General features: G+C 47.4%; 1 protein-coding gene across 4 annotated transcripts in view; it reads right to left on the bottom strand.

Annotated features, from left to right (window-relative positions):
• Positions 1-1,280: 1,280 nt before the first annotated feature.
• The window catches only part of SPRED3 (sprouty related EVH1 domain containing 3), a 39,646-nt gene continuing 27,458 nt past the window's right edge, over positions 1,281-13,468 (bottom strand). For all 4 annotated transcript variants that reach the window (XM_081200500.1, XM_081200501.1, XM_081200503.1 and 1 more), the window contains exons 4-6: positions 11,685-11,752; positions 8,122-8,283; positions 1,281-5,796 (exon numbers count right to left, since the gene is read on the bottom strand). In XM_081200500.1, the coding sequence (XP_081056626.1) occupies positions 5,077-5,796; positions 8,122-8,283; positions 11,685-11,752 (950 nt within the window). In that variant the 3' untranslated portion in view covers positions 1,281-5,076. The remainder of the gene's footprint in view (positions 5,797-8,121; positions 8,284-11,684; positions 11,753-13,468) is intronic.

The following is a 13,468-nucleotide window of genomic DNA, read 5'->3' as shown; positions in this document are numbered from 1 at the left end:
TGTCTTTTCCTTCACAAATCCTGTCTTAAGGGTATGTCTGTGTTTGAATAGGGTGTGAGCCTGTGACGTGGCCCAGGAACTAAGTACAGTGGTGCCTCGCAAGACGAAAAGAATCCGTTCTGTGATTCTCTTCATCTAGCGGTTTTTTCGTCTTGCGAAGCAAGCCCATTGACGGATTAGCGGATTAGCGCTATTAGTGGCTTTTAGCGGCTTATCTGCTGATCGGATCAGCTGATAAGCGGCTTAGCGGCTTAGAAAAAGGGGGGGGGAAGGAGAGAAAAAACAGCAGGAACTCGCAAGACATTGTCGTCTTGTGAAGCAAGCCCATAGGAAATTCGTTTTGCGAAGCACCTCCAAAACGGAAAACTCTTTCGTCTAGCGAGTTTTCCGTCTTGCGAGGCATTCGTCTTGCGGGGCACCACTGTATTTATCACTACAAAAGAATGGCCAGGCTCCCCAGGAAATCCAGTCAAGTAACCTGCCAGACAGGAGATAAACAAGGACAGGAGAAAAACAACATTCAAATTTCTGTTTAGACCGCCTTTTTTGTGATGTAGGTGTGATGTATCTGAGAGGTGGTCTTAGGTTACACCCCTTCTGTGATGTATGTATGATGTTTCTGGGGGTGGTCTTGATCTACAGGGTGGCAATTTCAAAAGTCTTTATAAGGCCTTGCACGCCATTGTTCTGGGTCCCTCCTCCCTCCTGCGTGTGGTGAGTGAGGACCCTGTTGCAACAGATCAATAAAGATCAGGCTTACGAGCTGCTTTGCTTCTCAATATTCTCTGCTTGGCCTCTGTTCTTTTCTCCTACCAATAGGGAACCTATGTAAGGACTCTATATGGGCTCTTGGATACCCCATAAGGGAAAAAGGGCAATTTTTGTTTACAACACAGGCTAAAAGGTAAAAAACCGAGCTGACATTCGGCGGGAGCAGCGCACGCAGCCTTGCTCACTCAGTGCGCTCGTTCGGTGTTCCCTGGACTCTCGCCTGGCGCCCTGCAGAATTTGGCGCCCTGGTGCCCTGCGCCGCTAGCCTCAATGGGTAAGACGGGCCTGCTTGGAAGGGGCCCAGAAAGTTCATCTCCTCCAACCCTGAAATGCAGATTACTCGGGTCAAGTCTTTCTTTTGACTCCCCTTATCAGTTTCTGCAGTGGAAATGTAAAAACGGGAATATGCTTTCAAAATGGCTGTATTCTTCCCCTTTAATTTCCAGTTGAAGAAAACCAGCAATTAACAGATTGGGGGAATCTTCCCAAATATTTTCTTTTTTTTCAAAAAAACAACAACAACCAGGTCTAGATCTGATTGTTGACAAGCTAGAAAAGATCTGAGTGCAGATCCTTGTTTTGCCTGGGCTTCTAACACAGCAATGTAGTTTCTGGGCCGAAATCTCGAAGGAACCACCCACACTCAAGTTTTGCACGAAGGAAACCCGCATTTCGCCCTTGAAAGAAATGACGCAAATGGTTGACAATTGCATACCCTGGGTGATTTTGCATAATCCCTACCGTTTTAAAATTTGGGCCAATCGATTTTTATTTTTGCAAGGATTGGGAGGAGGCGGCATTGGCGTGGCTCGGCAGAGACGCTGAAAAGCCGAGCGATGGAGGGAGAAAGATGGAGAGATCTTTGGACATCTGAAAAGCCCTGATCAGCTCTGTCCTGGCAGCTGGTTTCCATGCGTCTAGTCCACATGACTCCATGTGTCCCCCCCCCCCCGTATCTTTGTAAAACTGGAACTGAAAGCCCAGAGAGCACAGTGAAAGATTGGTGACTTTGGGGAAAGGGAGAGAATGGATAAAGCACTGAGAAAACACCCCTCATTTTCAGAACCAAGGCAGTGGATGGAGGTACAGGAGTCCTTTTTTTACTCCTGCCTTCAAACTCTACAGCCCTCTGCTAGGCACTGGCTACCATCTGGTATGGATACCGGAAGTGCCAACCAGACTACGTACACTGAGGCTGGCAACTCCAGGACAGCTCGGCTGGGTCAGCACTCAGCAACCAGGGCAGCCAAGGATAAACATAAAGCAGAGCTACCACCTCTGCCCACGCTTAGGATAATCATAATTTAATTTTTATACGTCGCCCATCTGGCTGGGTTGCCCCAGTCACTCTTTCAGCAAATGGCTGCACCTCCTTGGGGTTTTGCCTATAGCTCATTTGGGACGCGGGTGGCGCTGTGGGTTAAACCACAGAGCCTGGGACTTGCCGATCAGAAGGTCGGCAGTTCGAATCCCCACGACGGGGTGAGCTCCCGTTGCTCGGTCCCTTCTCCTGCCAACCTAGCAGTTCAAAAGCACATCAAAGTGCAAGTAGATAAGTAGGTACCACTCCAGCGGGAAGGTAAACGGCGTTTTCGTGTGCTGCTCTGGTTCGCCAGAAGCGGCTTAGTCTTGCTGGCCACATGAACTGGAAGCTGTACGCCGGCTCCCTCGGCCAGTAAAGCGAGATGAGTGCTGCAACCCCAGAGTCTGTCACGACTGGACCATTAGGGTCAGGGGTCCCTTTACCGTTTACATTTGTCCCCTGGCTTGAGTGGTACAGCTTAGGGGGACCCTAGGAAGCCGCCTGTTGGAGCCTGGTCAGTTAGGGCAAATGTGGGGCACTGCCCCCAACTTTGGCCTGCCCTCCAGCTGCCTACAATTGTCACTTAAAACCACTTCCTCAGCCTCAGGGTTGCCCTTGTAGAACACAGCAGGGAGGTCAAAACTAGAGTTAGCTGCCTCTGCCTGTCTTTGGCTCTGGCGCCCCCTACTGTTGAGCTCCCTGCTTTCTGCCCTATTAGTTTCCACAGGCTCCAGTGAAGCTGTCTTCTATCACCAGACCATCAATCTATCTAGCACTTTACACTGACTGCCAGTGGCTCCTCGGGGTTTTGGGAACGGCTTCATACTTTGGCGGTGCCAGGGAGTGATCTTTTGCCTGCTGAACAGGTGCTCTCCCACTGACCTCAGCCCTCTGCACTGCTTTTGTGGCGTCCGGCGTGACCCACCAAGCCAGACACAGCCTGAAGCAGGAAGCCAGGGTGTCAGACCAAACTCCGGGCTGGGGCTCAGTTGTGAGCTGTTGTTTTGAAGAATTGCGCTAGCCGTGTTTCTCAAATGTGGGTGCCCCAGCTGTTGCTGGACTACAACTCCCATCATCCCTAGCTAGAAGGAACAGTGGTCATGGATGATGGGAGCCGGTCAAACTTGCTGCCATTTGACTACAACTCCCATCATCCCTAGCTAGAAGGAACAGTGGTCATGGATGATGGGAGCCGGTCAAACCTGCTGCCATTTGACTACAACTCCCATCATCCCTAGCTAGAAGGAACAGTGGTCATGGATGATGGGAGCTGGTCAAACTTGCTGCCATTTGACTACAACTCCCATCATCCCTAGCTAGAAGGACCAGTGGTCTTGGGTGATGGGAGTTGTAGTCAAATGGCAGCAAGTTTGGCCAAGGCTGCCTAGAGCAAGGGCAAAGGCCGGAGCCCTCCAGATGTTTCTGGAGAACATCTCCCATCATTCCTAGCCACGCTGACTGAGCCTGACAGGAAATGGGGTCCTGGTTTTTCATCTGCTCCTTTAGAAACAAGAGATCTGAGGCAGGAAAGTAGGGCTGCCTCTGAAATCTGCTCCCCGAAAAAAAAAGAGTTTCACTGCAAGCTGGGGCCCAGCAAAGCAAACCTCTCCCACAGGAGAGAAATCTCCCAGGACATTTCTGAGCACAGTTCGAAGTGCTGGCGCTGGCCTTTAAAGCCCTAAACGGCCTTGACCCAGTATACCTGAAGGAGCGTCTCCAACCCCATCACTCAGCCCGGACACTGAAGTCCAGCTCCGAGGGCCTTCTGGCGGTTCCCTCCCTGCGAGAAGTGAGGTTGCAGGGAACCAGGCAGAGGGCCCTCTTGGTAGTGGCGCCCTCCCTGTGGAACGCTCTCCTGTCAGATGTCAAGGAAATAAGCATCTGACTTTTGGAAGACACCTGAAGGCAGCCCTGTAACGGGAAGCTTTTAATGTCTGGTGCTTTATTACGTTTTTAATATTTTGTTGGAAGCCGCCCAGAGTGGCTGGGGCAAACCAGTCAGATGAGCAGCATATACTGTAAATAATAAATTGTTATTGTTATGAATATAGATGCCATAGGCCAGCCTATGCTAACCTGAAGAGCCTTTCAGATCTTTTGGACGACAGCTTCCATCAGCCTCAACCAGCTCAACCATCATAGGTCAAAACAACCCATAAGGACATAGATTTTGTGTGTGTGTGTGTGTTTACCTCATACTAAGTGATTGGGAGTGGGCTTTGGGGGTGACAGTGGCGAAGAAGTAGATGAAAGTTCAGCTGCCCTCAAAACACATCCCTCTCCAAGGTGAATCCAGCCTCGCCTCCCGTTTATGGAACCCTACATGAAAATGGGTACAGGGAGTGTTGTTGTTGAGCAGCTGGCAGTGCCCCCCTCCCAAATATGCAGGGGGTGGGCTGCCTCTGGCTTGGTGGAATCAAAACTGCCTAGGCCTGCCTCTTCCCACCTCAAAATCTGTAGCAGTTCTGCAAACACGGGGCCGATTTCAAAGACGCTGCAGGTACCACTCATCTACGAAAATGGGGGGCCGTCTGAGTCAGCAGGCAGACACCAGTCCCTTTTCTTACAGTGTCTTCATTCACTTCTCTCTTCCATATTAAAGCAGTTCCTTTTCTTTTCTTAAGTCCCGATGAGTTGTTTTTTTTTAAGGTCCCACCAAACCAGCTACCTTCTGCAAAACAGCACCCAAAACAGCAGGCGAGATGTCGCCATCCATTTCCCCATAGCCGCTCCCTCCTTAACCACGCCACACGCTGCGGAAAAAAAGGGTTTCCAAAAAGAGAGAGGGCACAAACGAAAGGGGATTCCACCAGCCACCCTGGGGACATAACGCAGACACCCCCTTTCCCCCCTAAAGTGTCCTAAGAAGAGCAGGGAAAAGGAGAGGGAATCGGGGAGGAGCAGGCCCCTGTTAAGCAAACCTCCGGCTTTCTCGGCAAGTTGCCTGCCGCCTCGGCGGCCAAAACCCTTGTGCCCTGCGCCGAACCCCTCCGGGGGCTTCCTCACCGCACCGCCTTGTGCCTGCCGCCGCAGCAGCCGCAGTGCTCGCCGCACGTGTGGCAGGCGTGGAGGGGCAGGTAGCAGCACATGCAGGGGACGACGAGGGAGAGGGTGACGAGGGCCATCCAGCGGATGCAGAAGTGCGGGTGCCCGGTGTCGCAGGAGCAGGGGTCCGAGTACTCTCCTTCGGAGTCCGACATGCAGTGATACAGCATGCTCTCCGCACACCACATGCAGGTGAACTGGTAGACGCAGCGGCCGATGGGGTCGGGGGCGTCCTGGCACTGCCCGCGCCCGTTCTCCTCGTGGTTAAAGACGTCCCGGCAGTAGACGCAGCGGGAGGGCACGGTGTCCTCCTCCACGCCCGGCGCACCGGGTGGTGCCTGCTGCTGCTGCTGCTCCTTCAGGGGCTTGTGCCGCGGCGGCGAGGGGGCGCCGTGGATGTGGCAGGACGGCGAGGCCTTGGGGTCCTTGAGCCGTCCTTCGGCCCCGGGGGGCAAGCAGTACTCTTTCTCCCGCGGAGACTTGCCGCCACCGCCACCGCCTCCCTTCTCGAAGTGGACGCACATGTCGATTTTGTCCGGGTCCATCTGCCGCTTCTGAACCACCGCCCGGCGGTAGTCTTCGTAGCCTTTGGTTACCCAGAGCTCTTTGCAAGGGGTGATGCTCTCCAGCTCCTCTTCGTCGGGGAGCATCAGCTGCTGCAAGGTCTGGGTCTGCACCTGCAGAAGGGGGCAGAAAGGACACAGGTGTGGTCATCGCACAGCCGAAGCAGGGCGGAGAAACCCAGGTAAGCGCTACTGCCAATAGCACTTAAAATGCAAAATCCCTAAAAGCATGTGGCTCTCAAACTGTTTTCCTCCGGGCCACACTTTCAGGATCAAAATTTGCGAGTGCCACACCAATTTTTTTTTTTATTAAGAATTGGGAAACACAAAATAAGCCAAAGAAAGGAATTGGAACATACTTGCATATGTGGTGGGAGTGCGAAAAGATTAAAGAATTCTGGGACATCATTTATAATGAGTTAAACAAAAAATGTTCACGCTCCCATTCACTAAAAGACTTTCTGATTAGGGATCATGACAACGGAAATCAAGAAGAAGGTTAGACCACTATTCATGCATGCCACAACTGCTGCCAGGATTCTAACTGCAAAAAATTGGAAAAGCGAAACCATCCCCTCCAAAATCGAATGGCAGACCGAATTGGTAGAATACCTACAGTTAGCAAGGATAACCGGGTTAGTGAAAGGAAACTTGATACAAGATGTTAATAAAGAATGGATAGTAATCAAAGAATATCTCAAAGGTTACGGTGATAACAAAAGCTTTATGGCAGATATTGAATGAGTTTTGTAACATAAGGTATTATCCGAGGAAACTAGAATCAAAACGGAGAAAAATATTTTCAGGAAACTGTAAAAAAACTAATCTCAAAATAATACAACGGGTACGGTCGGAAGGTTCTTTTTTAATTGTAAATAAAGCCATCTTCTATTTCTTTTCTCTTTTTTTCTTTTTCCTCTATATTCTTTTGTATATTTATAATTTGTAATGTCTGAAATGTAATGTTTTATATTGTATGTATTTTAATATTTCTGTATAATAAAGGTTGATTTAATTTTTTTTTAAAAAAAGAAAGCCACTCTTAGCAGTGCTTGATTTGTAACAGAGAACACAACTGCTTTATAATATGGTCACAGGACATACAGAAAATATAAAACAGTGCAGGCACCTAAGAACAGGAATCATACCCAAACATAATTATAAACAAGCCTCTTGCATACGTACATTAAGTATGTATATAAACTCAATGAGAAGTGTGAGCTTGCTTGCAATCTCATTTATCTTAGTTCTAACTCGAGGCAAAAAGACTCATCTCCTTGTCAGCACAGAGAAGCCTTTCTCTTCTCCGATCTTTCATATCTGTCAGAGTTGAAAAGCCCTGCTCACGACAACATGCCGTGCAGAACTGTGGAATGCTCTGGGAATATCTATGCGTATTCTGCAATTAAAAAAATCGTTTTGATACTATTCTACAGTGGTACCTCGGGTTGTTGTTAGTCGCCCTGAGCCTGGCTTCGGCTTGGGAGGGCGGGATATAAATAAAATTTATTATTTATTATTTATTATTTATTATTAACTACTTGATTCGTTCCCGAGGTCCGTTCTTAACCTGAAACTGTTCTTAACCTGAAGCACCACTTTAGCTAATGGGGCCTCCTGTTGCTCCGTGCCGCCAGAGCACGATTTCTGTTCTCATCCTGAAGCAAAGTTCTTCACCTGAGGTACTATTTCTGGGTTAGCGGAGTCTGTAACCTGAAGCGTATGTAACCTGAGGTACCACTGTATACCTCACTGCACTGAATTGTCTGAATGTTTCCTTTGATTGTCCTTGAATCAGAAAGGTTTTAATGGTGGTGGTGGTTGTTTTCCCTGTAATTTCATTGGAAGACGCCAGCCCAGTTAGATGGACAGGGTATAAGAAAGAATGAATACAGCGGTACCTCAGGTTACAGACGCCTCAGGTTACAGATGCTTCAGGTTACAGACTCCACTAACCCAGAAATAGTGAAAATATTTTTTTTTTCCTTCCAGTAGCACCTTAAAGACCAACTAAGTTAGTTCTTGGTATGAGCTTTCGTGTGCATGCACACTTCTTCAGATACACGAAAGCTCATACCAAGAACTAACTTAGTTGGTCTTTAAGGTGCTACTGGAAGGAAAAAAATTTTATTTTGACTATGGCAGACCAACACGGCTACCTATCTGTAACTGGAACCAGAAATAGTGCTTCAGATTAAGAACTTTGCTTCAGGATGAGGACAGAAATCGTGCAGTGGCAGTGTGGCGGCAGCAGGAGGCCCCGTTAACTAAAGTGGTGCTTCAGGTTAAGAACAGTTTCAGGTTAAGAACCCGAGGTACCACTGTAATTACATAAATAAATAGTTTGAAGAGTACTCCCCACAGCAGCTAGGGCTCCTCAAAATAACCACATCCGATAACCCAGAAACCCAAGAGACAACCCCAGCCCCAGACACGTACCGGCCCGCTAGACGTTGCTCCCTGCACCGTGCTGAAGGAGAACTCTTCGGAGACCGGGGACCGCAAGTAGCAGCTGGAGGAGGACTCACTGGTGACGATGGTGATGGGTTTGGGCAGCATTTCCTTGCGGCTGTTCGACGAGGACTCGCTGTCCGTGTGGACCTAGAAAGAGAGAAAGAGAGTCGGCGGAGTCCCACAGTACCCCTTGGTCCAGGCCATGCGTAGGCAAACTAAGGCTCGGGGGCCGGATCCAGCCCAATCACCTTCTCAATCCAGCCCGCGAACGGTCCGGGAATCAGCATGTTTTTACATGAGTGGATCATTGCCTTGCCATGGCGAAGGGGCCTGAATAAATCAGAGAAGCTATGAACTATGCTAAGCAGGGCACCCAAGATGAACAGGTCATAGTGGAGAGTTGCTGAATGCAGAAGAATTGATGCTTTTGAATTCTGGTGCTGGAGGAGACTCTTGAGAGTCCCATGGACTGCAAGAAGATCAAACGTATCCATTCTGAAGGAAATCAGCCCTGAGTGCTCACAGGAAGGACAGATCCTGAAGCTGAGGCTCCAAGACTTTGGCCACCTCATGAGAAGAGAAGACTCCCTGGAAAAGACCCTGATGTTGGGAAAGATGGAGGGCACAAGGAGAAGGGGACGACAGAGGACGAGATGGCTGGACAGTGTTCTGGAAGCTACCAGCATGAGTTTGATCAAACTGCAGGAGGCAGTGGAAGACAGGAGTGCCTGGCGTGCTCTGGTCCAGGGGGTCACGAAGAGTCGGACACGACTAAACAACAACAAGAATGTGTTAAGATATTCCATTCCACCTTAAAAGGAACAGGCTGTTGTGTGTCACATGCCTGTTAATATTCCGGCACAGCTTGCTGGGAACTTCCGTTTGTGTATAGCTTTTGCTTATGCTTTTTGCTTGGACATGAAGGGGAGAAGACATGTTTTCCCCTTTGTCCTGATGCTGAATAAAAGGCCTGTAAATACGCTTTAGACAGCCTCTATCTACCCTTCTGTTGCGAAGAGTTTTATTCTCTGTTGGCTTGCATGCTCAGCTTCTGAAGGTTTCTGAAGCTCGAGTCACAGTTACATGCTGAACCAAAGACCGGAGATCGCCCGGCTGCCGGTTGGTGGGCTGGAGCTAGCTGGGGGCCTGCCAATTGCCCCCATTTCCTTGGACGCATCCCAACAGAATGTGCCCTTTTATTTAAAATGCATCTCTGGGTTATTTGTGGGGCAACCCCTTAAGGGTTTTCAACACAAAACCTATTTCCCAATACGCTGTACACTGCAAATGTCTGGCATAATGGGGACCTGCCAAAGCTAGATGGCTTTCAGGCAAAATTTCTACAATTTCTGCTGCAGGTACCCAACTGTGTCCCCAACTCCATACTTCTGTTAGAAGCTGGTGAATGCCCAATTTCAACTAAAGCGTGGTGGGCTGCCCTAAAACATTGGCTCAGGATTTCAGTGTTGATCTAGGGAAGGGTTTGTACCAACATCTGACCAATGAGGAATTTGTCAGCAAATGGCAGAAAACCATGGCTAGAAAAGCCACCTCTATTGGTCTCTCACCCCCCCCCCCAACTGTATTACCTGGGTTATTAAGGTGCCCTAAAGATGTTAAAGCAAAGATTATGGGATAATGCACACAGTGACTTGCGATCTCGATCACACGCAGTCTGTAGTCCGTTGGCAGTAGGAAAACAATATGGGCATGTCTTTAAGTTAACATCTTACATTAAAAACCTGACAGTACCAAACTACTGAAGGCTTTTCACCAAAGCCAGACTAAACGTCTTTCCTTCTGCAGTGTTGGATGGCAGGTTGCGAGGAGTTCCCTACCAGGACAGACTTTGCTCGTGTGCTCAAGACATCGATTCCATAAAACATATTTTGTTGCAGTGTGCAAAATATGAGCAAGCCAGGGCTGAACTGATATTACCCTTGCTGGTACCTTTCCCAGGAAAATCAGAGGCTCACTATGTCAGGTTCCTATTGGAAGACCGGACAAACGCTAGAACAGAGCAGTGGCAAAGTTTTTATCGGTGGTTGCAAGAACCAATGATCCCTATATTCTGAACAAAATGCTTGTTTAACCTGGAGGTAGGCTGTATGAATTGTATATTGCTTTGTAACGATTTGTTGGGTCTCTGGACTGTAATAAAGATTGATGATTGATTGATTGTGGGGCATAGGAATTCGTTTTTTTCTTCTCTTTCAAAATATAGTCTGGCCCCCCACAAGGTCTGAGGGACAGTGGACCGGCTCCCTGCTGAAAAAGTTTGCAGTCCAGACATTGGCTTCTCCTCCCAGTTGGCTGGCCCACAGTGCCCCTACTGGCATGGAGGTGGCTTGCAGCCAAACTGCGGCTCATGTTAGACGTCTGTTTCTGAAGTCCAAAAGCTCAGTCCCCGTCGAGAGGCACGCAGGGTGTGCAAAACTTCAGTTATTTATTTTAATCCATTGCACTACTGCAACATTGTGACACTCAAGGTGGAGAATGTGGGTTCACTTCCCATTTTATCATTACGACAACCCTGTGAGGTACGGCTGGGCTGAGAGAGAGTGAGTGAGTGAGTGAGTGAGTGAGTGAGCGGTCAAAGCTCACCCAATATGTTTCATGGGTTTCTGTCCATCTGGCCTAGCTAGCATTAGAGTCAGCCCACTCCCCCCCCCCAAAAAAAAACCCAGCTTTCCAAATTTTCAGCAGGAAACGGATATGCTCCTGCAAACTCTTTGTTGGGGAAGAATCTTGATTCAATTTGATTCCCTCCCCCTCTTTCTTTTTTCCTTTCCCCTCCTGTGATGTAACTCCTATTTGGGGACTTCCCTGGCTTTTTTCTGGCCCACGTAGGACCAGTCTGGATAGTTAGCCAGACGTTTTTATCCCAAAAAAAGTGTTTGAGTTTCCACTGAAATGAGGCTGCATTTTAATGCTTTAATGTTGTATTTTAATCTTGTTTTTTAAGCTGTATTTCAATCAATTGTTTTTATATTTGGTGTTAGCCGCCCTGAGCCCGGTCTTGGCTGGGGAAGGCAGGGTATAAATAAAATTTATTATTATTATTATTATTTTGGAAAGCCAAACCAAAACATGCAATCTGGGATTTCCTGGGATGTTCATGAGATTATAAGAAGAGCTGCGCAGGATCGGGTCCATCTTGTGCAGCAAGCACTACCTTGTGCAGATTTTGGGTTGCACCCAACTAAATTAGATACAGAGTAGACCCAGTGAAACGAATGGAGCTAAGCTAGCCCTGCCGTTAATTCCAAAGGGCCTGACAAACGTTGGGATGCAACCCTTTGGTGCTTTTGGTGGAAGAGCTGCTGGGATATGTTCGGTTGGTAGAGCACAAGGCTCTCAATCTCAGGGTTGTGGGTTCGAGCCCCACGTTGGGCAAAAGATCCCTGCATTGCAGGGGGTTGGGCTGGATGACCCTCAGGGTCCCTTGCAACTTGACAATTCTGTGATTGTATAATTCCTGCAAAGGGAGTAAGGCGCTCTGCACACACTCAGAGGCGCCGCACATGAAATGTCAGGAAACTGCTTACGGCAAGAGCTTCGTCTGTCCCGTCGGCGGCGTCCTGGGAGGAAGAGGTAGAGGAAGGTGAGAGGGAACCTGAGAGAATGAAAACAGAGGGGTAAAAGTTATGCCACCAAAAACACACACACACACCCAATTTTAAACAGCAAAGCTTCAGCTAGGCTGCAAATAGTACCATGCACTCTAGAGCAGGATGGATAAAAATCAATGATTTTTAGAAAATCAATTATTATTTTTTAAAAAAATCATTTTTTTTAAAAAAATTAAATTGGATTTTTAAAATAAAATGCTTTTGGAGGAAAAAATATCTTTCTAAAGATGGTTTTCTATTTAAGTTACATTACAGCCCAAAGCCTATTCATCAGGAAATAATCGTTTGTTTTAAGTTTTTCAGGTGTGCTTAAGTTTGTTGTTTTTTAAATTGTTTAACCACCTCAGTTAACAAACATGGATACATGTGCTACAATGTTATTGTTTTAGTTAAATAAATTGTTATTAAGGAAATGATTATTTTTCTCTTTCCAAAAAAGTACAGCAGAAAAGTTTTCCAAATATAAACAGTTAACTTATTAAACCTCGCCATAATTTCAAAATTATTTGTCTATGTATTTCTAATCATATAGCCAAATCAGTAATTTGATAAAAGTGTAAAAACTACTCTGAAACTTTGTTATTCTGAAAATGAAACCTTCATCTGGTTGTAAATATTAAAATTATACCAGCAAAAATGAATCTTTCTGTAAAAAAAAAAAAGGATTTAAATCAAGTCTTACCAACTAGTGATTTTAATTAAAAATCGATTTGGACCTCAGTGTCCAGGCTGAATGATGGGGGGTGGAGATGCTCCTTCAGGTATACTGAGCCGAAGCCGTTTAGGGCTTTAAAGGTCAGCACCAACACTTTGAATTGTGCTCGGAAACGTAGTGGGAGCCAATGCAGATCTCTCAGGACCGGTGTTACATGGTCTCGGCGGCCGCTCCAAGTCACCAGTCTAGCTGCTGCATTCTGGATTAGTTGTAGTTTCCGGGTCACCTTCAAAGGTAGCCCCACATAGAGCACATTGCAGTAGTCCAAGCGGGAGATAACCAGAGCATGCACCACTCTGGCGAGACAGTCTGCGGGCAGGTAGGGTCTCATCCTGCGTACCAGATGGAGCTGATAAACAGCTGCCCTGGACACAGAATTGGCCTGCGCTTCCATGGACAGCTGTGAGTCCAGAATGACTCCCAGGCTGCACACCTGGTCCTTCAGGGGCACAGTTGCCCCATTCAGGACCAGGGAGTCCTCCACACCTCCAGACACTCACACAGGACATTCACTGCCTTCACTGGTTCTGATTTGAAAGAGAGGTAGAGCTTGGCTCAAATTTGTGTTGGAAATGTAAGGAAAAAGAAGGGACTTTTTATCATAGGTGGTGGGACTGTAGCAAAATTAAAATGTTTTGGGAAATGATATATAATGAGTTTTTTAAAAAAATGTTTCATTTAACATTTGTGAAAAAGCCCGAAGCTTTCTTATTAGGGATTGTGGGAAAAGACCTGGCAAAGAAATTTAAAAATATTTTTATGTACGCGACAAGGGCGGCAAGAGTTTTAATAGCACAAGGCTGGAAGAACGAGGAAATCCCGACAAAAGAACTGTGGCAAGTAAAACTGGTGGACTATGCGGAATTGGCAAAACTGACACACAAACTACGTGACAAGGATAACTGTGATTTTTAAAGACGAATGGGAACCTTTTACGAAATATTTGAAGAAGCAACAAAATGAACTGGACTCTTTGGCCGGTTTT

Source organism: Podarcis bocagei (genome assembly GCF_964188305.1).
Source record: "Podarcis bocagei genome assembly, chromosome: 7".
NCBI lineage: Eukaryota > Metazoa > Chordata > Lepidosauria > Squamata > Lacertidae > Podarcis > Podarcis bocagei.
This window is presented reverse-complemented; position numbering and strand designations above follow the sequence as displayed.